General features: G+C 45.2%; 1 protein-coding gene across 1 annotated transcript in view; it reads left to right on the top strand.

Moving 5' to 3' along the window:
• Positions 1-25526, top strand: part of TATDN1 (TatD DNase domain containing 1) — a 31225-nt gene that overhangs the window by 1825 nt on the left and 3874 nt on the right. The window contains exons 2-10 of the mRNA XM_044293902.1: positions 4094-4159; positions 13816-13865; positions 14588-14651; positions 14758-14901; positions 17177-17219; positions 17772-17857; positions 19227-19267; positions 21027-21103; positions 23868-23938. Coding sequence (XP_044149837.1) covers positions 4094-4159; positions 13816-13865; positions 14588-14651; positions 14758-14901; positions 17177-17219; positions 17772-17857; positions 19227-19267; positions 21027-21103; positions 23868-23938 — 642 coding nt within the window. The remainder of the gene's footprint in view (positions 1-4093; positions 4160-13815; positions 13866-14587; positions 14652-14757; positions 14902-17176; positions 17220-17771; positions 17858-19226; positions 19268-21026; positions 21104-23867; positions 23939-25526) is intronic.

Here is a 25526-nt window from a genome sequence, read left to right as displayed (position 1 = left end):
ATCTGTAGTTTTTATTTATACCATTTTGGAGTGTGCGTGACTTTTTAATCACATTTTATTAAAAAAAATTGGGTAAGAGAAGCAATAAAAAAATGGCAAATCGGCCATTTTGACCCTTTTTTCCCGTTACGCCATTTGCCGTGTAGGATTTATTTTTTTATATTTTAATAGTATGGGCTTTTTTTGGTCGCAATGATACCCATGATCTTTATATTTATTGTTATTTAGGTATTTAATTATATGGAAAGGGGGTGATTTAAACTTTTATATTTGTTTATTTTTTATATCTTTTTTAACATTTTATTTTTATTTATGATTTTGAAGCTCATATATGAGTCTATAAAATAATGTTTTTAAATTTTTGATTTTGTTCTATCAGGTTTTTTTTTAAATGAGATTTACACTAGAAATTGCTCATTTCTTATCCTAATAATTGCAGCATGAACACTTAAAGGGGTTGTCCGAGTTATTTTTTTGTTCTTTCTATGTTCCTAACTGGGCAAATGTAACAGCTTTCCAATTAACTCACTTTATCTGCAGGGGCTGGTTTCTCAGATTTCACTGAGGGTCACATGACCTGTGATGTCAGCTTCTCTCCCTGCTCTGATAAAGGTCGTTTACAAGCCTGTAAACGAGATGTCACTGTGCTGGCCACGCCCCTTCACTGCTGTCACTGTGCTGGCCACGCCCCCCTTCACTGCCGTCTGCTCTCTCTCTCCTAAGATTCTTAACCCCTTCAGCTGCACATACTGGCTAGCTGCAGCAGTGACAATTCTGGGCACAGGATCTGACAGACTAGAGAGAGCATTGCACAAGAAGGTAGGGGGAAGATCCTGTGTGTATTAGCAGTGTCATTATACAGGTGGGACTTGTAGTTCTACACTTACAAGTTGCTGTTGATTCTCCCAGCACTCAGGGCAGCTCTTGTATCCACTCCCTTAGGGCTCTTTCACACCTGCGTTCTTTTCTTCCGGCATAGAGTACCGTCGTCGGGGCTCTATGCCGGAAGAATCCTGATCAGTTTTATCCTAATGCATTCTGAATGGAGTGAAATCCGTTCAGGATGCATCAGGATGTCTTCAGTTCCGGAACGGAAGCGTTTTTTGGCCGGAGAAAATACCGCAGCATGCTGCGCTTTTTGCTCCGGCCAAAAATCCTGAAGACTTGACGCAAGGCCGGATCCGGAATTAATGCCCATTGAAAGGCATTGATCCGGATCCGGCCTTAAGCTAAACGTCGTTTCGGCGCATTGCCGGATCCGACGTTTAGCTTTATCTGAATGGTTACCATGGCTGCCGGGACGCTAAAGTCCTGGCAGCCATGGTAAAGTGTAGCGGGGAGCGGGGGAGCAGCTATACTTACCGTCCTGTGCGGCTCCCGGGGCGCTTCAGAGTGACGTCAGGGCGCCCCAGGCGCATGGATGACGTGATCGCATGGCACGTCATCCATGCGCTTGGGGCGCTCTGACGTCACTCTGGAGCGCCCCGGGAGCCGCACGGACTGTAAGTATACCGCTCCACCGCTCCCCACTCATACTATGGCAACCAGGACTTTAATAGCGTCCTGGCTGCCATAGTAACACTGAAAGCATTTTGAAGACGGATCCGTCTTCAAATGCTTTCAGTACACTTGCGTTTTTCCGGATCCGGCGTGTAATTCCAGCAAGTGGAGTACACGCCGGATACGGACAACGCAAGTGTGAAAGAGGCCTTAGCAGTGTCATTATACAGCTGGTACTTGTAGTCCTACACATACAACATGCTGCAGAGTCTCCCAGCAGGCAGACATGTCACTCAGGGCAGCTCTTGTATCCACTCCCTTAGCAGAGCAGGGGGAGGGGCAGAGAGTGTTTTTATTGCATGTAAACAAAGGGCCAGAAAAGAACCAGGGAAATTAGAAAATATATATATATTTTTTTTTTGCATAAAACTTGCTTAGCTTAGTTATATATTGCTGCCCATTCGATTTTCAGTGCTATATTATTTTTTTGCATAACTCGGACAACCCCTTTAAAGCATCGTCAGGGAGGCTTACAGTGTTCAGCGCAACTACTGATGCCCACATTGCCTGCACAGGGCATTGGTAGGAAGCCCGGAAGCGCAAGCTTCCAGGTTTTTGCACATTTAGATGCCGTGATCTCACTTAATCACAGCATCTAAAGCCTTTAATTACCGCAATCAGCATTATTGCCAGTCACGGTAATTAGCCGCAGGTCTCTGCTGTTTGAAACAGCAGGGATCTGCCGACCATGGCGCCCGCTGCACGTGTTAGCGGGTGCCATGTTTACACAACGCTCCAGCAGCGAACGGCCTTAAAGACTTATTTTTGCTTTTTCATCTCCATGTGGTCTGGTTTGGTCTGGATTAGCTATCCTCAAGTCACCAATATCAGATCGGTGATGGCGGCGCCAGGAACTATACGGTGTATGAAGGGGAAGGCGTCATCCACTAAGAAGGAGCCTTCTACTTCTGCCCTGTACACAGTGTAGTTTTGCTGCCAAAGCTGCCTGAAACAGCTGATTGGTGGGTGTGCCTGCATTAATGTAAAAAATGAGAATCAGACATCATATAGTCCATGACTAGTGTTGAGCGAACTTCTGTTTTAAGTTCGGCGTCTAAAGTTCGGCTTCCGGTTAGCGGAGAATCCCGCTATGGATTCCGAATTCCGTTGTGGTCCGTGGTAGCGGAATCAATAATCGGCCATTATTGATTCCGCTACCACGGACCACAACGGTATTCGGAATCCATATCGGGATTCTCCGCTAACCGGAAGCCGAACTTTAGACGCCGAACTTAAAACAGAAGTTCGCTCAACACTATCCATGACAATCTCTTTCTAACAAAACTAGAACCAGCCCTGTACCTCACATGGATCCAGAGATCTCCACATTCATTGCTCCAATTGTTCTGCTACATTTATTTCAAGCTGGTAGCTCAGGGGGCGTGTCCTTTCTCCAGGGTTGTGTCTTGTCTGCTGCAGCTGGTGGCAGTTGACAGATGTAACTGAGCATGTGCGTCCACCTCAGTTAGGCTACTTTCACACTCCTGTTTTGTGCGGATCCGTTCAGATAATACAACCGTCTGCTTCCGTTCAGAACTGATCCATTTGTATTGTCTTTAAAATAGCCAAGACGGATCCGTTTTCTATTGTGCCAGATTGTGTCAGTGAAAACGGATCAGTCCCCATTGACTTACATTGTGTGTCAGGACGGATCCGTTTGGCTCAGTTTCATCAGACGGACACCAAAACGCTGCAAGCAGCCAAAGCGGAATGGAGAAGGAACTGATGCAAACTGATTTATTCTGAGCGGATCCTTTTCCACTCAGAATGCATTAGAATGCAAACTGATCCGTTTTGGACCGCGTGTGAGAGCCCTGAACAGATCTCGCAAACGGAAAACCGAAACACCAGTGTGAAAGTAGACTTAGGGGACTTTCACACTTGTGTTAAAGTTTTCGAGTATTGAGTTCCGTCCTCGGGGCTCAATAATGGAAAAAAACTGATCAGTTTTAACCTAATTTATTCTGAATGAAGAGCATTCCGTTCAGGATGCATCAGTTCAGTCCCTCTTACGTTTTTGGGCCGGAGAAAATACCGCAGCATGCTGCAGTTTTCTCTCTGGCCAAAAATCCTGAACACTTGCCGGAATGCCAGATACAGCATTAATTTCCATTGAAATGCATTAATGCCGGATCCGACCCCAAGTATTCCGGCATGCGCAGACCTTTAAAAATGAGAAAAAAATAAATGCCGGATCCGTTTTTTCCAAATGACAACCAGAAAGACTGATCCGGTATTGCAATGCATTTGCGAGTCTCACAAATGCATCCGTTTGCATCCAGATTGCCGGAACTACCTGCAGGAATCCTCTGCCGTAAGTGTGAAGGTACCCTTAGGTGGACAAAGAAATAAGGAAAAGAACAAACAGCAGGTGGCGCTATACAGATGCATTTTATTAAGTAACTCACTGGCTATACTACATTTTTAATTACGTGCAATTACAAAAGTGTTCAGACCCAGGTGCTGGTTTTGAAAACTGTAGAATATTTGTTATGGGACAACCCCTTTAAGGCATTTTCCGCCTTGTTCGCAGATATTGGGATAAATCTGACTGATCCTATGTTTAGAGGGATATACAGAGGCACAAAGAAACATCAAGGTGAGTGTAATTGTATATAACCAAACCATACAGATATAAAAATACATATGCATGCAAATACATACCATACAGTACGTACAAATAATACTGCGTTGCTGCACATAAGCAACACGTCACCACCACTAGGTGGAGCTCACTGCCTACAGAATTATACAGCTCCCACTGAAGAGAGATCACAAACAACCCCCCATCACATTCTAACATACGCCCACGGAAAGTCTAGCCAATAGTCATGCTATATAATCTATATTTTCCGTTACAATAGGTAGGAAAATCTCCAATTTTATTGCAACAGGAGGCTCCCATTGTGCAAGTTTAAAGCTAAATTTATTCTAAATGACATAACCATAATTAAATGATAGACATGGATACATGAGTTCTCAGGTTTGAAATAAAATGTTTTAAAAGTGGATTCTGAAGACCAGTCCGCGGCCTTCAAAATCTCAGAGAGAGAAGCTCCTTTTTGGAATGCTTTAGTGGAAACTGCTCCTCGGATAGAGTGTGGGCCAAATATTGTCGTATTAATCCCTGCCATTTGCATGGTAAGTTTAATCCATCTTGCTAATGTAGGGGAGGATACTGGAAGATGTGGTTTACGAAAAGAAATAAGAAGTTGGGAAGATTGAGGAGAGCGTAAAGATTGGGTCATGGATTCGTATGTTTTTAAACAACGGACAATGCATAGTTTATCGTTAGAAGGGAAAGCCGGGTAGAAAACCATGTGTAGGTTGGTTTTGGTTCTTATGGTTATTTGGAAGGTTACTCCGTTAGGGGTGAAGGATCTGTGGGAAATGTCTAAGGCTCTAAACATCTGACACTCTTTTTATGGAGATGAGACATAAGAGGGTCGTGATTTTAAAAGAGAGTAATTTTAGTGAAAGATGTTCATTGTCTTCCCAGTTAGAAAAAAGATTTAGAAGGGAGGTAACGTCCCAAGTGGAATGGTACCTAGGTTTTGGGGGGTTTCTAAAACGAATGCCTTTCATGAGTCTACAAATCATTGGATGTTTACCGACTGGGATGGAGTTAATAGGGGCATGTTCTGATGATATTGCGGAACGATAAAGGTTTATGGTCCTATAAGCCTTCCCCATATTGAATGATTCAGAAAGAAAATTTAATATGTGGGTAACAGGTGCTTGAATGGGATCCAAGTCTCGTTGAGTGCACCAATGAAGCCAAATTTTCCAGGCTGATCTATAAGCCTTTTTGGTTCCCGGGGCCCATGCATCAGAGAGGATGTCGATAGTAGATTGTGAAAGTCCGAGATCGATTGTTGGTTGCCTGAAATCAACCAAGCTATTAGTGTTAGGTGTCCTGAAAGGATCAGAGGGTGTAGGTGTCCCGAAGGGTCTCGGAGAAGATCTTGGGGAGAAGGAAGAATTCTCGGGATATCTATCGTCAGACTGAGTAATGTGGGAAACCATGTTTGAGACGGCCACCATGGGGTGATGATCACTAGTGTGGAATTTTGTGCGATTGTCTGAAGTAGAACCCTGGGGATTAGTGCAAATGGGGGAAAAGCGTAGAGACGTTCCTGTGGCCAAATTTGGCGGAGAGCGTCTATGGCTAAGGCTTCTGGATCCGGACGCCAGCTGAAGAAAGTGGGAAGTTGGGTGTTTAGTCGTGATGCAAATAGATCTATGAGGAGGGGACCCCATAATTTGTTGATCTGTTGAAAGATGAGTGGGTGTAATAGCCAGTCGCTGGAATCCGAAAGGTATCGGGAATTCCAATCGGCAACTGAGTTTATCAAACCTGGAAGGTATTCTGCTTTTAAGGTGATATCCCTGTCTAGACAGAAGTGCCAAAATTCTTTGGCAATGTCGGTTAGAATCTTGGAGGTGGTGCCCCCGAAACGGTTGATGTATTGAACTGCTGCAATATTGTCCATACGTAGAAGGATGCAGCAGTGTGATTTGTCTTTCGCGAAACTTTTCATGGCGAAAAAGGCGGCTAGTAACTCCAGACAATTGATGTGTAGTTGAGATTCTGAGTCTGACCATTTTCCTCCTGTGGAGTAAGGGCCACAACGAGTGCCCCATCCCGATAGGCTGGCGTCTGATTCTAGTATCAGATCTGGTAGGGAGTTGAATATAATTTTCTCATTCCAGATCTGAATATGTTGAAGCCACCAAAGAAGTTCTTCTTTGGCTTCCTGGGGTAGTGGAACTTTGTTTGAATATTGTAACCCCTCTCGTAAATGTTGCGTTTTTAGACTTTGGAGGGCTCTGTAGTGTAATGGGGCGGGGAAGATTGCTTGTATGGAGGCCGATAAGAGGCCCACAATCCGTGCAATGGTCCTCAGTGAAACTAGATGTTTGTTTAGTACTGAACGGATTTCTCTTTGAATCAATGTGAGTTTTTTGGTAGGAAGACTCAACAGAGCAGAGTCGGTATTGATGTTAAAGCCTAGAAACTCTAGTTCTTTGGATGGGGATAGGATAGATTTTTTGTAATTGATTAGAAAACCAAGATTGGTTAGAAGAGAAATGGTCCATTGTGAATGCGTAAGGATTAGTGAGAGTGTTTGTGCCATAATTAGGATGTCGTCCAAATATATGATTAGACGTACACCTCGGGGTCTTAGGGATGATATCACTGGTTTCATTAATTTGGTGAAACACCAAGGGGCTGATGAAAGGCCAAACGGGAGACAAGTGAATTGCCATTTCTGATTGTTCCAGAAAAATTGTAGAAAAGGTTGATGGGAAGGGTGTATGGGTACAGTGAGATAAGCGTCTTTTAGATCTATTTTTATTAGCCAATCTTGAGGGAGTAAGAGATCCCTGAGAAGGTGAATTCCCTCCATTTTGAAATGATGGTAAGTCACAAAATTGTTGAGGGTTTTCAAATTTATGACCGGTCTGTGACCCCCATCTTTCTTTTTTACTAGAAAGATGTTGCTGATAAAACCTGGGGATAGAGGTGGTACTTGAATGATAGCTTTCTTGTGGAAAAGATCTAGTATCTCTGACTCTATGAGGTCTTGGTCTAAATTGGAGAAATGTATTGGTTGAGGGATGTGGTTCTGTGAGGGGAGGGATTGCAGTGCTCCAGACTAAAAAAAATACCTGGTAGCCATTGGCTCCTGAACTGAAAAATTTAGGAGCCAAATCAAATTTTTAGTCGCCAAATCGAAACCGAATAAAAATGTTGGTATCGTGACAACGCTACTCCGATCAGATCGGCATAGGGTTGTTTTGATACCAAAATTTTTATTCGCTTTCGTCACCATAAAGTATTGCGATACTCAATACCGCGCAAAAAAAAAAAAAAAAAAACACCAAAAAAAGCCGCGTGCATTTCGCATATTATGAAACGTTCGGCCCATAATAGAACAGTCCTATCCTATTTTTTTGGGTGACAAGGTGACAAAAAAATGGTGAATGCTCACCGCATAGGAGATATTTTTTTATAATTTAATAGTTTGGACAGCGCTATGTAATATGTTTATTTATTCTTTATATATTTTATATGTAAAATTGGGAAAGGGGGGATTTAAACTTAATATTTTAGGGTACTTTCACACTAGTTTTTTTCTTTTCCGGCATAGAGTTCCGTCACAGGGGCTCTATACCAGAAAAGAACTGATCAGGCATATCCCCATGCATTCTGAATAGAGAGTAATCCGTTCAGGATGCATCAGGATGTCTTCAGTTCAGTCATTTTGACTGATCAGGCAAAAGAGAAAACTGCAGCATGCTACGGTTTTATCTCCGGCGAAAAAAACCTGAAGATTTGCCTGAATGCCGGATCCAGCATTTTTTCCCATAGGAATGTATTAGTGCCGGATCTGGCATTCAAAATACCGGAATGCACCCGAACTAAATCCGGACCCATTCACTTCTATGGGGCTGTGCACATGAGGGGTGATTTTCACACATCACTTGTGCGTTGCGTGAAAATCGCAGCATGCTCTATGTTGTGCGTTTTTCACGCAACGCAGGCCCCATAGAAGCTAATGGGGCTGCGTGAAAATCGCAAGCAAGTGCGGATGCGGTGCGATTTTCACTCATGGTTGCTAGGATGAAAATCTATTCACTGTATTATTTTCCCTTATAACATGGTTCTAAGGGAAAATAATAGCATTCTTTAATACAGAATGCATAGTAGAAGGTCAATATAAGAAACATTGGTGGCGCAGTGCGCACCCCCCCCAACACCCCAGTATAATAAACATTGGTGGCGCAGTGCGCACCCCCCCCAACACCCCAGTATAATAAACATTGGTGGCGCAGTGCGCACCCCCCCCAACACCCCAGTATAATAAACATTGGTTGCGCAGTGCGCACCCCCCCCAACACCCCAGTACAATAAACATTGGTGGCGCAGTGTGCCCCCCTCAATATAATAAACATTGGTGGCGCAGTGCGCACCCCCCCAACACCCCAGTATAATAAACATTGGGGGGCGCAGTGTGCCCCCCTCAATATAATAAACATTGGTGGCGCAGTGCGCACCCCCCCAACACCCCAGTATAATAAACATTGGGGGGCGCAGTGTGCCCCTCTCAATATAATAAACATTGGTGGCGCAGTGTGCCCCCCCTCAATATAATAAACATTGGTGGCGCAGTGCACCCCCCCCTCAATATAATGAACATTGGTGGCGCAGTGGGCAGTGCCAATGAGGGTTAAAAAAATAAAATAAAAATAACTCACCTCCTCCAATTGATCGTCTCCTGTTCTTTCTTCAGGACCTGTCAAAGGACCTGTGGTGACATCACTGTGCTCATCACATGATACATCACATGATTCATCACCATGGTAATGGACCATGTGATGAGCTCAGTGACATCACCACAGGTCCTGAAGAAAGAACAGGAGACCGGCAGCTACACGATCAACTGGAGGAGGTGAGTTTTTTTTCAATTATTTTTTAACCCTCATTGGCACTTCCCACTGTGCCACCAATGTATCTTATACTGGGGGGGGGGGGGGGGCACACTGTGCCACCAATGTTTCTTATACTGGGGTGTTGGGGGGGCACACTGTGCCACCAATGTTTCTTATACTGGGGTGTTGGGGGGGCACACTGTGCCACCAATGTTTCTTATACTGGGGTGTTGGGGGGGGGCACACTGTGCCACCAATGTTTCTTATACTGGGGTGTTGGGGGGGGCACACTGTGCCACCAATGTTTCTTATACTGGGGTGTTGGGGGGGGGCACACTGTGCCACCAATGTTTCTTATACTGGGGTGTTGGGGGGGGCACACTGTGCCACCAATGTTTCTTATACTGGGGTGTTGGGGGGGGGGCACACTGTGCCACCAATGTTTCTTATACTGGGGTGTTGGGGGGGCACACTATGCCACCAATGTTACTTATACTGGGGTGTTGGGGGGGGGCACACTGTGCCACCAATGTTACTTATACTGGGGTGTTGGGGGGGCACACTATGCCACCAATGTTACTTATACTGGGGTGTTGGGGCACACTGTGCCACCAATGTTTCTTATACTGGGGTGTTGGGGGGGGCACACTGTGCCACCAATGTTTCTTATACTGGGGTGTTGGGGGGGGGCACACTGTGCCACCAATGTTTCTTATACTGGGGTGTTGAGTCTAAGAAAGAATCGAATGAGTCACAAGTCGGATCTTTAGTTCTTTTCACCTGTGACTCATTCGATTCTTTCTCCCTGTACTTGTCAGTGACTCAGAGCTGCTAGTGCTCGCCTTGCCTTGCCTCAGCTCTGATTGGTTGGTGGGCGGGGAGGGGAGGGGCTGGCAGAAGCAGCTTCCACTCTAGGATCAGATTACACTCCTCCCGAGCCCCTCCCCTTCCTGCTGCCGGCGTCTCTGCTATTGTGTGACTCACTGACTCAGACTGAAGGACATCGGCGGCGGCAGAGAACTATCAGCTCCTGTGCCCGTCGCTGTTCTACTGCAGAGCTGCCGCGGAGGGTCTAGTCGCAAATGGCGACAAGACTAAAAAGTCTTGTCGCCATTTGTAAATTCCAAGTCGCTTTGGCGACCATTTTGGTCGCCATCTGGAGCCCTGGATTGGAAATCTATCAGATATCCTGAGATGGTGTTCAGGATCCATAAATCTGAGGTTAGAGAGGACCATATTTGGAAAAAATGTTTGTCTTCCCCCTAGAGGAAAGTGGGAATAGTTTGGGATAGAAAAGCTTACCTGATGAGGGTCTGGATCTAGGGAAACCTCGCTGGCGTCGGGTTCTCAATGGGCGTCCTCTGGTAGGGAAAAATGGTGTGGTGGGCGGTGTAAAGGTGGTAGGTCTGTCTGATTGGAAGGGAGCCTGCTGGGTTTGTCTGAACTGTGAAGTTCGGCTGGGAAAGCGGCCCCTGCCTTTCCCAGCCCTGCCCAAAATTTTGGGCTGACCTACTTTTTTCAAAGATGTTTTGGCTTTATCGAGGGAGGAAAATACTCCAACGAATTTCCCTATCTCTTTAATGAGGGAATCCCCAAAAAGGAGACCATCAGCAGACTCATCAGGGTCAGAATTGGCCAAATGGGTGAGCTGAGGGTCTAATTTCATCAAGATATTTCGTTTTCTTTCAGCACTCAGGGCGGAGTTAATGTTTCCGAAGAAACAGATGGCCCTTTGGGCCCAGCCACGTAGAACTAACGTGTCTACTGGTTCTCCTGTAATAACGGCTTGTTCTGATAAGTCTAATATTTTAGTGAGGGGTCCTAATAAATCTAAAAGTTTGTCCTGACAAAGTTTAAATGATCTGTCCAGACCTCTTTTGAGATTTTTTCTCGTTTTATTTAAATATTTAAAAACGATGGGGTCTAACTCTGGAGTCAGGGATTTTTTATGTGGCAAAGTAGGGCTAGGACATTCAGCTTTTAGTTTGTTCCTGGAGGATCTATCCAGGGATTTATTAACCCAATGCATCAAAAATTTTGAAATTTGAGATTGGGGGACCCATTCTCCAGATCTAGGGTGTTTTATCTGATCGGGGTTGAAAAAGGGAATACCCTGACTGTCTAGGATTAGAGATTCTGGGATTTGGCTGGTTGAAGAGAATTCCTCAGGATCCTCAGGATAGTCATCCTCATAGAAAAATGGTAATTCGTCCCTCAAAACTGAATCAGAATCATCTGATAATGAGGAGGAAGATATTTCTTTGTAAGAGATAAACTTAGCCCTCTTACTGGCTGTCATAACCCGGCTATTGGTATTCTCCTCCCGGGTGGAGGGTCCTTTGTGGGGATTTTCGCCACCATTATCATTACCGCATGGTTTATGCGGACATTCTTTGGGATTTTGACCCTTTCCCGTGGTGTGGGATTTTGGGTCGTCTGTAAATCTTCTCTTTTTGGTTGATTTGCCTGATTTTTTAAAACCTTTGGCAAGTTCTGTAACTGAATCTTCCGCTGAGAGGAAATTGTCAGTTGGAGTAGAAGGGTAATTTTGAGGAGGCCTTTGGTTTACTACCAAGGAAAAGGGATTTGGAAATGGAATCCTAAATGGATACCATGGCTGACTGTATTGCAACTGATACAGATTTAGAAACGGATTGATCGACCATTTGTTGAATGGAATCCGAAATTAATACCTCATAGCCAATGGGTATAGATTGAGTGGATTGTGGATTAGGTTGTTCTTCAGAGGGATTCATATTGCTAAATAAAGAATATGAATAGAAAAATGGGAAAAATTTAAATGAATGTTTTATTTATATATATATATATATATATATATATACACTAATACACGCATTCAGGAATATACTTAATCCGTATAAAATATATACAGACCAGTATAAAGTAACTGAATGTATGCAAGTGTAAATGCATGTAAGTAAATGTAATGTAAATGTGACAGGTATACTCACAATTGGGTAGGAGATATATAAGAATATATATATATATTTAATAATGTGTGGAGAAAACTGAGGTGACACACTCTGTGAGGTGACTGGCTCCGCTGAGGTAATTTGAAAAGCGCGCGCAATCACCTCACAGTCAAAAGAGCGGAGCGCTCGAAATCTCGCGATAGACGGGACTTCGGTGTTGAATGCAGGAAGATGGCGCTTAGAGACTGGAGACGGGACGGAGGTAAATTTAAGAGGGATTGAGGGCTGAAATAGTTTAATGGAACGAGTCGGCAGTTAGTGGAAGGGGGAAAGAAGTGACCACCAGCATCGCAACAAAACGGCGGTACAGAACATGCATTTCTGAACGGGGAACACGCGCCACTCTGAGTGGTCTGAAAACCGGACCTCAGCACTTGATACAATAACTCTAAATTTTATATATTTATGCCTTAAATTACAATTGGCATTAAATTACAATTGGTGATATAGAAAACAACATTAATAATACATATCTTCTCTTGTGGGAGCAGCAAGAAAGAGGCAGAATCTACATCAACAACACCTTTTATACACTAGGGAGATCTCTGATTGGCTATTTGGACTACCTCATTTACATATTTAATACCTATCTTGAAAAAACTTTTCACCTGTTGTAATAGTTATTCTTGCTGCTAATGGGAGTAGTAAAGAAAGTTAATGCACAATGCTCGCCTCCTGTCTTCAATAAAATCTGTTTTAAGTAGCGTTGTTAGCGGGAAACCCCTTTTAAGGGGTTCCCTGGCTTCATAATGTTTTATCTGCTCCTCGCTTTCCTTCCCCTTATCTCAGCATCACTGCATCCTGGCAGGAAGATTACCAGCATAACTTCCTGCTTCTCATTAATGTCATTGGGGCACACAGCACCATGGGTATATGGCCAGCTACCACAAGGAGGCAACACTAGATATAAAGAAAAAAAAAAGTTGAGTGGTCTATACCCTCTGCACAGCCACAGGGCTAATCAGTTTTAGTCTAGTGTCCGTAGGAGGCAGACACGACATGCTTTTCTCCTGAAGGTCTTGCTACAATTTTTTTTGCTCTTTTCCCCCTACACTTTACAGGTTGCACAGCAGGTTTTATCTTGCAGCAGGTGGTCTTCATCGTGGATGTCCACTTTAGTAGCACCCCCTGCTGGCAGGAAGTTTACAAGCAGAACTTCCTGTTTTCATCAGCTTCCTGCTAGGTTTTCTAACCAATCCCATCATGTTTTGCTCTGTAATGTTTTGCAGGGTTTGCTCTGCAGTTGTCACACCTCCTATGGCTCCCCTCTCCATGTTTTCAAGCCCTGAGAAAATTTACAGAACCAAGAATATTGGGATTGGTTAGAAATCCTAGCAGGAAGCTGATGAAAACAGGAAGTTCTGCATGTAAACATTCTGCCAGGGTGCAGTGATGCCGAGAACAGGGGAAGGAAAGCACTGACATGAAAAGCAGGTATATGAGCCAACACGATGCTGTGTTTGGAGTACTTTGGGCAGATAAAAAATTTATTATGAAACCGGAGAGCCCCTTTAATACTCAGTTGCCATATAACACAACACTCTTTTTGTCCCCATGTTCCTTCTCCATCCTCCACCTCCCTAACAGAAATGCCAATCAACAGCCTCCTGGATGTAGTCATCCCTTCCTACGTAGCCAGAGACAAAGTTATCCATTATAATGTCCCAGGAGACAAGTCCCCAGACTGTCCCCCTGGAGTCTGGACGCTTGTTTGTCATGGGGTTGGAGAGTCAGGAGCTGCAGGAAACAAGACAGTGGGCCACATGTGGCCCCTCCTGCAATATACAACGCTGCCTTGTACAACAGTAATGTTTTATGTTCACAGATGACTTTGCAGATATTATCGAACGTGCCGTGAAGATCGGAGTGGAGAAGGTAAGAGGAGCGCCTCATACACACCGTACCGCCTCACAATGGCCGCAGTAGATGTCCATGAAATTATTCCTAGCAGAGTCGCTAATAAGTCAAGTGATCAATTATGTAGTGTGGGTTTATTACAGAATGGGAAATTACAGCCCAAGTAGACAATCCCTTTAAAGGGCATCTGTCAGCAGTTTTGAACCTATGACACTGGCTGACCTGTTGCATGTGCGCTTGGCAGCTGAAAGGCATCTGTGTTGGTCCCATGTTCATATGTGAAATATGATGTTTTAATATATGCAAATGAACCTCTAGGAGCAACGGGGGCGTTACCATTACACCTAGAGGCTCCGCTCTGTCTACAACTGCACTTTGATTGACTGAACAAGGCAGTGAAACTGGCCCTGTCAATCAAAGTGGAAAGGGAGCGGCAGTTGCAGAGAGAGCAGAGCCTCTAGGTGTAATGGTAACGCCCCCATTGCTCCTAGAGGCTCATTTACATATATTAAAACATCATATTTCACATATGAACATGGGACCAACACAGGATGTCTTCAGCTGCCAAGCGCACATGTAACAGGTCAGCCAGTGTCATAGGTACAAATCTGCTGACAGATGCCCTCTCTTTTTGGGGGGGTTGTGTCCCTTTAAGAAGTCCTTTTTGTTGTCCAGGCAGCACGTTCCTCAGTTGTCACCCAAAACTAGCCAAACTCGTATATTTTTTTTTTCTTCCTCAGTTTATGATCACAGGAGGAAACCTACACGAGAGCAAAGAAGCGATAGAGATGGCCCGGAGCAATGGTATTCATCAAGAAAATGAGTAGACTACAATGGAGGATGGAGACAGGTGGAGCTCTGATACAAATATATGTGTTTTTGGAGAGTTCTAATCCCATACCTTTGACAGGTCGCTTCTTCGGCACCGTCGGCTGCCATCCTACCAGGTGTGGGGAGTTTGAGGCTGGAGATCCAGACCAGTACTTATCAGATCTACAGAAGCTGATAGAGGACAATAAAGGGAGGGTCGTGGCTGTCGGGGAGTGTGGCCTGGGTGAGTGTGATGCAGATCTCAGCTGCTAATTCTATAAATCTTAAAGGACAGCTCCTCTACCTAGAGTGATCCTAGTGGTCAGTAAGGTCCTCTACCTAGAGTGACCTAGTGGTCAGTAAGGTCCTCTACCTAGAGTGACCCTAGTGGTCAGTAAGGTCCTCTACCTAGAGTGACCCTAGTGGTCAGTAAGGTCCTCTACCTAGAGTGACCCTAGTGGTCAGTAAGGTCCTCTACCTAGAGTGACCCTAGTGGTCAGTAAGGTCCTCTACCTAGAGTGACCCTAGTGGTCAGTAAGGTCCTCTACCTAGAGTGACCCTAGTGGTCAGTAAGTTCCTCTACCTAGAGTGACCCTAGTGGTCAGTAAGGGCCCTACTGCCCAGATCCCTACCAACACTATCTCCTGGCTTCTCTCTATGACCTCCCCTTTAAAAGAGTCTTCACATTACTAGGCTATGACATTACTTTATGAGTGGTGGGGGTCTGACCTCTGAGAATGAAGGGGCCACAGCAAGTGATTCAGCCCTACGGCCCCTTCAGCCTTTTGCCCACTGTTCCCTGCACCACCAGTGGTATTAATGGGCTGCAGGGCTGAATCAGTGCCACGGGCCTATTATTCTCTGGCCCCAGAGGTCGGACCCTTACTAGTCATAAAGCGATGTGCCATCATTTCATAAAATAGGAATACCCCTTTAAAGGGGTATTCCAGGGTTTTGGATAGGCCATAAACATAAGATGACACCCCGCCGATCGGCCATTACCCTGCTGCCCTGGCTCCAAAATTACGCAGCCCCATCCATTGTGTAGTGGACAGAACTGGTGACTGCGGCGCTGCTACCACTGAAGTGAACGGTAACCAGCTGCATCCACCACACAGCGGACAGAGCTCTGTAGTTCTGGTGCGTGGTGTCTGACTCGCATTGATCCTGCGGATAGGTCATCAATGTCAAAATCCTTCTAGAAAACAGGTGTGGGGGGGCACACTTCAAAAGACAACACTCAATGGGATAGTGATGATGCACTTTAATGTAAAAATTAGGTTAAGAACATACCCCTAAAACATACATAAAATATGGGCCACTGAGGAAGGGGCTTGAGACCCCGAAACGCGTCTGGCGGTGTCTAGAGTGAGCGTTGATCCACCTAATAGTAAAGAAAGGAAAGAAAGCTGGCAAGGAAAGAAAGAGACGCGGAGTAAACAGCATTGAGTGGAAGTTGACGCACAAGACTGACGTCATACGAGCTTGCATCCGGTCCCCTTGGTTACCAGGTCACGTGGGACGCCGCGTACAGGCAGAAGCACACCACGTGGGACGCTGCGGGTGTGCGGCCTCCTGGACCAACGCTACAGCAGCGGTGACGGGTAAGACCGGGCTCGTTTTGGAGTACAAATTTCACTGTACAAAAGCATTATTGAGCTCACAACCACGGGCAGTATACTGGAAGTGCACTGGATTGAATAGGACGCAAACGTACATCTGCTCTACATACTTGCGGGACACTATTCTCTGATGCTAATAGTTGCTGGACATTTGCTGGATATTACTGTGGACAGCATTGCTGATTGTGGATAATAGCAGAAATTGCCACTTACAGCCATCTGGCGGGTTTATTACATCTTGTAACTGAGTGTGCATTGGATTGGATTGGTTCAGATTAATTGATGTACCATATTTTATGTATGTTTTAGGGGTATGTTCTTAACCTAATTTTTACATTAAAGTGTATCATCACTATCCCATTGAGTGTTGTCTTTTGAAGTGTGCCCCCCCCCACACCTGTTTTCTAGACGTATTTTGATATTTGGTCCTAAGGGTGGGACCAGGGGGTGTGCACCTTACCCATATAGGAAGAGGGTGAGCCACTGTTTTCTATATATTCTCACAATGTCAAAATCCTGGTCAACCCCTTTAAAGGGATATCCCCATTTTATGAAGTGACGGCATATCACTAGGGTATGCCAGGTTTCCACAATATAGGAAAAAGTGGCATCCTACAAGCATTCCTGCTGTCCCAGCCACCAGACGGGCTGGCACTTTTTCCTATATTATGGAAGCACGGCCACCGCTGCTGGATTACATGGTGGTCGTAATCCCTGGAAACGGGCAGTGTGTAATGTGATGGAAATATATGGACAATCACAACACATTAGTAAGAGCCTTGTATTAACTTTGTCTACATAAAAAAAAAAGCCATTTGCTGCAGTAAGACAACAAAATCGGCTCTGCTGCACTTTTATTATTCATATGCTGAAATAAATCCGTTTTTTTCCTTACAGACTTTGATAGACTGGAGTTTTGCCCAAAGGAAACACAACTGAAGTAAGAAACATTTCTCTGCTTCTCTGCAATCCGGTTCAGTATTTTGCATGATTTAAAATTTGGCCTCAAAACTGAAAATGAGCGAATTTAGCAATAAATTTAGCTTATCAATTCCTCTCTAATCCGCCCCCCCCCCCCCCCCCCCGGTCCTGAATCCCCCACAGCTTGCACTGTTCCTCCATGCTTTACATCCACAGTAGAAACCCATGGGTGACTGGCGCTCATAGGCCGGGCACAGCAATAAAGTCACTGCAGACCAAACCTCATGGCGGTAGCTCCATATTGGATGGTCAGACCACAAATTACCAAAACAGTGATGCTCAGCTGGCAGCCCACCAGTGGCGTGTGGCCCTTATGCGCTGCCATAGGCAAGAGGGAAAGCCAGTCATTTGGCACAGCTTCCATCTTCAGGGCAATGATGAGGCTGGTGGAATGGGATTACATTACCTAGACCTCCGAATAATTCTGCTTGACCACCTCTGGCTTGTGTTGAGTGCCTTACTGCATATTGTGTTATTCTAATAATTTTATCTTTACTATCTTTCTATAAAGGTATTTTGAGAAGCAGTTTGCCCTGGCTGAGAAGTCTAAGCTCCCCATATTCCTGCACTGTAGGAATGCCCACAAGGAGTTTCTAGGTACGTCTGAGAGTCTTATGGGGGTTGTCCGGTACTTACTGATGACCTGAAGATAGGTTATCAGATCGGTGAGGGTCAGTCTCCAAGCACCCCCACCGATCACCCGTTTCGGGCAGCTGCCGGCACCAGAAACTATACAGCGGACAGAACCAGAAGGCTGCCCGGAAACAACTGATTGGCGGGAGTGCCAGAGCCCCATTTATCTATTTATGACCTATCCTGAGGATAAGCCATCAATATCGGAGACCTACTAGAAGAAAAGGAAAAGAGGGCCCTTTAGTGTACCTGAAGTTACCATCTCTTCCTGGCTGTGTGTCTGTCTGGATCACTGTAAATCACAAGGTCTCCTTGACAAAACTATTAGACATAGACAGAATCTTTTTGTCCATTCTGAGGTTTTCTTCTTATGACTTAAAATGTTTGTCTTTCATCGCTTCATTAAATTCTTCGGTCCAAATTCCTATTCAGATTAATTTATTACTACTACTGCTATTAATAGTAATCTTCATAGGGGTCGGAGCTCCATTTTGTGATGGCAAACTCCAAATGCTTTTCTTCAGAGTTGAAATTATTCTGGCTTCCAGCAGCCACCACTAGAGGGAGCTCACTGAACGCAGACCTGTACAGCTGCATTGAACTCGGTCATAAAAATTGCAGTGAGCTCCCCTTAGTGGTGAATGTGAGAAGAGCAGCAGATTTGGTCAGCAGCACATAGCACCAGCACTTGTGTCGTGCAGGAGGTGATCACACTGGTGTGCTGAGTAAAGATCTGGCGTGGTCTCCCCTGGTGATACTTCTGGTGCCCAGTTCACATGATCATATGGGCCCTGGTTCTGTACTTCCCGGTACTTCCCCCGGTTCTCATTTCAGTGTTGAAGTTCTTAAAGAGGTTATCCCTTCTTAGACAATGGGGGTATATCGCTAGGATATGCCCCCATTGTCTGATAGGTGCGGGCCCCACCTCTGGGACCTGCACCTACAAGGAGAACGGAGAGGAGAAAGTTGAGGAGGGCGCACTGCGCATGCGCAGCCACCCTCCATTAATTTCTATGGAGCCGCCGAAAATAGCCGAGCGCTGGCTCGGCTATTTCCATCGGCCCCATAGAAGTAAATGAGAGCGGTGGCTGCGCATGCGCGGTGCGCTCCCATTCACTTCAGTGGGAGAGGCGGGGAGCTGCGCCTGCTGGTCGACGAACTCCGGGAAACCCGGGGTCCTCCAGCCACAACTCTCCCTGGCTCCGTTCTCCTTGTAGGTGCGGGTCCCAGAGGTGGGACCCGCACCCATCAGACAATGGGGGCATATCCTAGCGATATGCACCCATTGTCTAAGATGGGAAAACCCCTTTAAATTCTCCTTGCTCTTTTTCAGATATAATGCAGAGAAATCGAGAGCGCTGTGCCGGAGGAGTGGTGAGTATGTGATGTGACCGCAGCTGAGGCCTTACTATCAGATTCTACTATCAGTACAACAAGTTCTCCAACTTTCTAACAACCATCTCAGATATTCAACACTTTAAAAAACTCAGCTTGCTGTCGCTGAACAGAAATATCTTTGTCCTTTTTGTCAGTTAATGACACATCGGTTACACAAATCTGTTTCCATTCACTGACAAGAAGCAAAGGAATTGAAGCACTAAGTATATTACATTTTACAGCAGTTAATCTTTATCTGCTGCAGCGTGGCCCTCTAGAGGCTGCATGCCACTTGATGGTGCTGCTGTGCTGTGGGTTATATGCATAAGGCGACTGGCATGACTCCCAATCCATCAGAAGTGGAGTACCAATGTCATAAAGATGGTCAGCGTAGCTTTCCATGCCGACAGCTGAATGACAACCACTGTGGTGACCCAGAGTGTTCAGAGCAGCTGTCACTTCCCTTTCCCCACTGCCATGCATGTTTCAGTCAGCAGAGGGCAACAATGAGCACAAGAGAAAGCTCGCTCCAGCAGAAGAATATGAAATCTGCATCCTGAGGCATGATGGGAATTACACAATTATCAAATGAAATGATTTATCAAAGCCTATTTTCCATGATTGTAAGGTGCTAGAATATTATCAGATGTGACCGCAGCCGCTAATATTGTGCACCCGTGCAGTAAAGGGACTGTATACACAGTGGATAGGTTAAAGGGGTTTTCCAAGATTTTAATACTGATGACCTATCCTCAGTATCTGATCGGTGGGGGTCCTGCAACCGGGACCCCCGCCGATCAGCTATTTGAGAAGTCACCGCCGCTCCTCTGAGCCCCGCGGTTTTCCTAGGCCATGTGATGTCACGTTCATTGGTCACATGGCCTAGGCGCAGCTCGTCCCCATAGAAGTGAATGGGGCTGAGCGCGATACCAAGCACAGCCGCTATGTAATGTACAGAGAAGCCTAACGGCTTATCGGCGCGGGTCCCGGGTGTTGGACCCCCCACTGATTAGATACTGATGACCTATCCTGAGAATAGGTCATCAGTAGAGTTGAGCGAACCTGCCTTTTTGCAGGTTCCAGTTCAGGGTTTGAGTGATTTACGTAATTCTGTTCTCACGGAATCCATCACGTAATTCAATGCCGACGTGCCGCATAATACAAGTGTATGGCCAGCTCCGAGGGTTCCGCTTTGCTGGCCATACACTTGTATTGTGACTAGAGTTGAGGGAAGCGAGCTTAGGATGCTTAATCTGAAGTCGATTCGTTCAAAAGTTCGGAATAATACTGTACGGAGATCCGTCTCTCTGTACAGTATTAGAATGTATGGGCTCCGATGAGCCGAAGTTAGTTATTCACGAAGTCGCGCGTGACTTTGTTAAATAACTTTGATAGTTGATTTTTAAAGTGGGAAAATCACTTTAAAACTTGAAACCGAACTCAGCTTCAGTTCAGAGGTAGCAGTCAGATCCGAAGCACAGTTTGGTTTCAAGTTTTAAAGTGGTTTTTCCACGCGCGACTTCGTGAATAACTTAACTTTGGCTCATCGGAGACCATACATTCGCTCAACTCTAATTATGACGGCATGCAAAACGGAATCCATCAGGTAATTCACTTAAACACCGAACAGGAACCCGCCAAAAGGCAGGTTCGCTCAACTCTAGTCATCAGTATTAAAATCTCGGATAAAGCCTTTTAATTACGTAATATATTCCATGGGTCGGGCTGAACTTGTCATATGTATCATTTCATTTAGGTTCATTCATTCGATGGCACAAAAGAAGACGCAGAAGCAATCGTTGGCCTAGATCTGTATATTGGCATCAATGGCTGGTAAGGAGGAAGGTTATAATTAAAGGGATACAGTCTGGTCTGCAGGCAGCCGGTTATAGAGCAGGACGAGCTGAGCAGATTGGTATATGATCTTATAGGACACATATTCCGTATTACTTGTATTCATCTCTCTCTCATTCTGTCGAGTCCGGTAGGCGGAGCTATAGTATAAGTGGACGTACAGAGACAGCTGCCAATCAATGATAGGACCGCCCACTGGACTCCTAAGCCAGAATGAGCAGAGGCTTACATTGAAAATGATTGAATCTTTTCCCAAAAAACTTCACTTTAATCTGCTCAGCTCCTCCTGCTCTATACCCTGCTGCCTGCGGAACATACTGTATGTACATGACATGTTCCCTTCAAACGGTCTTGTCCAGGAATAAAGGGATTCTTCAGGACTAAACAATGTTGTACCCCCGCCGATCAGCAGATTGAAGGAGCCTTTTCATTTTTATTTGTAAAGCCCAGGGGCTTGTCAGTGTGGGTAGCTATGCCTGGTTCAGCAACCAAGCCCCAATCCAGGGATCAGCAACCTCCGGCACTCCAGCTCTTCTGAAACTACAACCCCCAGAATCCTCCTTTCACGTCTACATAACAGCCGAGTAAGTGTGCATTCTGGGAGTTGTAGTTTCACAGCAGCTGGAGTGCCGAAGGTTTCTGTTCCCTGCCCTAATCCTAGAGAACGTCTGTAAGGCATGATAATATGATGTGAGGGGGTTGTCCAGGATTAGAAAATATGGTTGCTTTTACACCCAAAAGGAACACCACTCCTGTCTACAGGTCATGTTTGGTATTGCAGCTCAGTCCTATTGACTAGAAAGGAGCTGAGTTGCTATACCTGACCCAAACCGTAGGCAGGTGTGGCGCTGTTTCTGGACGAAATCAGCCATGGTTCTCTAATGCTGGGCAACCCCTTTAAGGGCAGTTTATTATAAGTACAGGTTTAGGATATGCCTGTGCCAAGACAATAAGGATACGGCCACACAGAGTTTTTTGGATGAGGTTTTAAGGCAGATCTGTCTGCAGGATTTTCAGCCAAAGCCGGAAGCAAAGTACAAATCCTTCTTTTATATTTCTGACTAGCAGAAGGACGCGGCTTCACGCAGGTATATTGCGTCTATTTCATTTAATGTTTGTGTGTGTCGTTAAAAGATATCAACAGTATCCCCCATAGCAGTGACCTCTACAGCACCCGCCCCTTTAACAGTGAACTCCACAGTCCCCCACCCCTTAACACTGACCCCCCCACAGTGCTCCGCCACTTTAAAATGGGACCTCCACAGCGGCCTATCCCCTTAACTTTGACCTTCACAGCAGACCGCCCCCTTAACACTGAGTTTCACAGCACCCCACCCCCTTGACAGTGACCACCTCAGGGGCCCGCCCCCTTAGCAGGGACCTCCACAGCAGTTGCCCCTGCCCCCTTAACAGTGACCTCCACAGCGCCCTGCCCATTTAATGCTAGGGCTACACAACGACATTTTGTCTCAACAATTTTTATAATGATAGGCTATGGAGTCGCACTGTAAGATGGATTTTTCTGCGACTATCGCATTGCAGTCACCACAGGTCGCAGTGCAACACCATAGACTATTATAAAAATTGTCGCGCGACACATGTAGCAGTGTAGTTGTGCCCTATGTGTCGTGCGACTTATTGTCGTCCTGTAGCCCTAGCCTAAAGCTGACCTACAGCAGTGAATAAAAATGGCTAGGTTGTTATGGAAACCTGGAGTAAAACTGTGTGTATGTGGAGACTAAGGGCCTGCGAGCTTCTATTGGCTGATGAGGGACATGTGACCCCGTGTATGGCAGTTGGGATATGAAGAGAAAGATTTACAGGCTTCTATTGGCTAATGCAGGTAATTTTTTGGGAATATCTTGGGAACGGTACGTCCTAGAGAGCGGAGAAGATTTCTTCTGCAGGTAGCAGGGATGTGTGTACCAAGTTTCGTTGAAATCGATGGAAATCGTGATCGCGGAACATACACACACATATATATATATATATATATATATATATATATTCCTTTCCAATCCACTTCTGACTTTGGCAAAATAAATCCTGCAGGCAGATCTGCCTCAAAACCTCCTCCAAAAAACTCTCTGTGGCCGGACCTAAAAACCTAAAGTTAAAAAAAATATATATATATTAGGAGAAATACAGCACTCATCGTCCGCTGTATTGATGAGGAGAGCGCTCCCTCACTGGCGGCTGCCTCCGTCACCCATGGGTGGCATCAGGCCACTGAAACCCCAGTGTGTTCCATGCGGATTCACATCAGATCTCACCCTATACATTGAAGTGCGTGATGAAAACCTGCAGCATTTCCACAACATAAGGGCAGATTCTGGCATCTGCTTAAAAAACTGCATCGGGGGGGAACGCAACATGGATGAACCTCACAAAATGAGGCTAAATCCAAGCTCGGCTCTGCAGCATGTACAATGGCCGACTGAAAAATCCGCCATATGCGATTATCCAAATGAGCGTGCTGGAGATTGCGCTGCAGATTTCTGCAATCAATTTTTTGCACAGAATTTTTCTTCTACTGGTGAATGGGGTTTTCTAAAAAAAAAACTGACTTGTGGTGTAATTTTCTGCGGATTTGCAGTGCGACATGAGCTCCACAAATCTGCATTGTGTGAAATCGCCCTCAGTATGTCTTCTCCATGAATGACTTGTGTCGCTGACTCGGCTCAGCCATTAGTAATGTGCCCACAGAGAGCCATCGTTCCCATCTCTTCTTCTTCTCTTCTAGTTCCTTAAAAACCGAGTCCAACCTGGAAGTGCTGAAGTCCATACCCAGCGAGAGGCTGATGATAGAGACGGGTAGGTACCATGACAGTGTCCAGTCCTGGAGGAGTCCACCATTATCTACTGGTTCAGTATACTGGGTGACTTTAAAGGGCATCTGTCAGCAGTTTTGTCACATGACACTGGCTGACCTGTTACATGTGCACTTGGCAGCTGAAGGCATCTGTGTTGGTCCCATGTTCATATGTGTCCACATTGCTGAGAAAAATTAGGTTTTATATATGCAAATGAGCCTCTAGGAGCAACGGGGGCGTTGCTGTTACACCTAGAAGCTCTGCTCTATGATTGACAGGACCCGGCAGTGAAAACGTGATCACACCTGGTCTTGTCAATGAGGGTGCGGCAGTTGCAGAGGGAGCGGAGCCTCTAGGTGTAATGGTAACGCCCCCGTTGCTCCTAGAGGCTCATTTGCATATAATAAAACATAATTTTTCTCAGCAATGCAGACACATATGAACATGGGACCAACACAGATGCCTTCAGCTGCCAAGTGCACATGTAACAGGTCAGCCAGTGTCATGGGTACAAATCTTTAAAGAGGCCATAAGCCTTAATAATACTGGAATTAGTACTGGAAAGAACCCATCCTGTTTCTGCACCAGTTGTGAGCAATGCTCTCCTCTATTTATCAGGCCCTATTCTATAACATGGATGCTCCTCCACAAATAGTGGCATGATCAGGATGTGGTCAGGCTATAGGCTGTCAGGGCATGCTGGGAGTTGCAGTTTTCCATAGGCTGGTGGTGCTGTAAAATGATGGGGGCCGCACTTCAGCTTCTTTCCAGACCAGGTGAACTGCAAAAACCTAAGTATAGCCCATGGCTAATTAGATCTAGCAGCTCTGACACCCGTCCAGCATCCCGATAATTTCCTGATCTGTCATAGAATTACTGGGACCAGTAGAGGAACTGGGAGTGCCACTCCCTCCCCTTCATACAAGGAGCTTGTTGAGTGCTGTGTACAATTCATAGAAAAAGGCAGAAATGGTTTATAACACTTTGTGCCGTCTCAGGAGAGTCCTGGTCATCGGCGGCCATCAATCATCCAGCCTGTGGCACTTGTGTCTTCAGGGCATGGCCATCGTTTAATTTTTTAATTCCAACTTTCCAAGAGCCGTACATTTTTTACATTTTGCATTGATTTGGATTTGTTAATGGCACAGTGTATTGGGAACATTAGTTCTGCCTTTGTTTTTTTACTTTAGTTTTTACGGCATTCTCCATGAACCAGAGCTCACACATTACCTTCATTCTGCTGGTTGCCGTTACGATCATACCAGGTTTATATATTTTTTTAAAATTTTTGTGCTGCCATATTCTTCTATTGACTGAGCTGTGTAAAGACTTTTTTTTATTTATTTTTTTTGAAGGATTTTTTTTTTTTTTTTGAGAGGTGGGATAAACAGGTGGGTTACATAATGTTATCATTTTATAGATTGTGTCATCACAGATATGGCAACCTCAATTATTTTTTTTTTTTTAAACTGTAGATTTTTATTAGCACATTACGTGCAAATTTTTCAATAATACAGAAATAAAGAAGAAAAACAAAGGGATACAGCATAGTTCGTACATAGTCCACAGTGGACCATTGAGATGTAAAA

The sequence above is a fragment of the Bufo gargarizans genome, chromosome 5 (genome assembly GCF_014858855.1).
Source record: "Bufo gargarizans isolate SCDJY-AF-19 chromosome 5, ASM1485885v1, whole genome shotgun sequence".
Lineage (NCBI taxonomy): Eukaryota > Metazoa > Chordata > Amphibia > Anura > Bufonidae > Bufo > Bufo gargarizans.
This window is presented reverse-complemented; position numbering and strand designations above follow the sequence as displayed.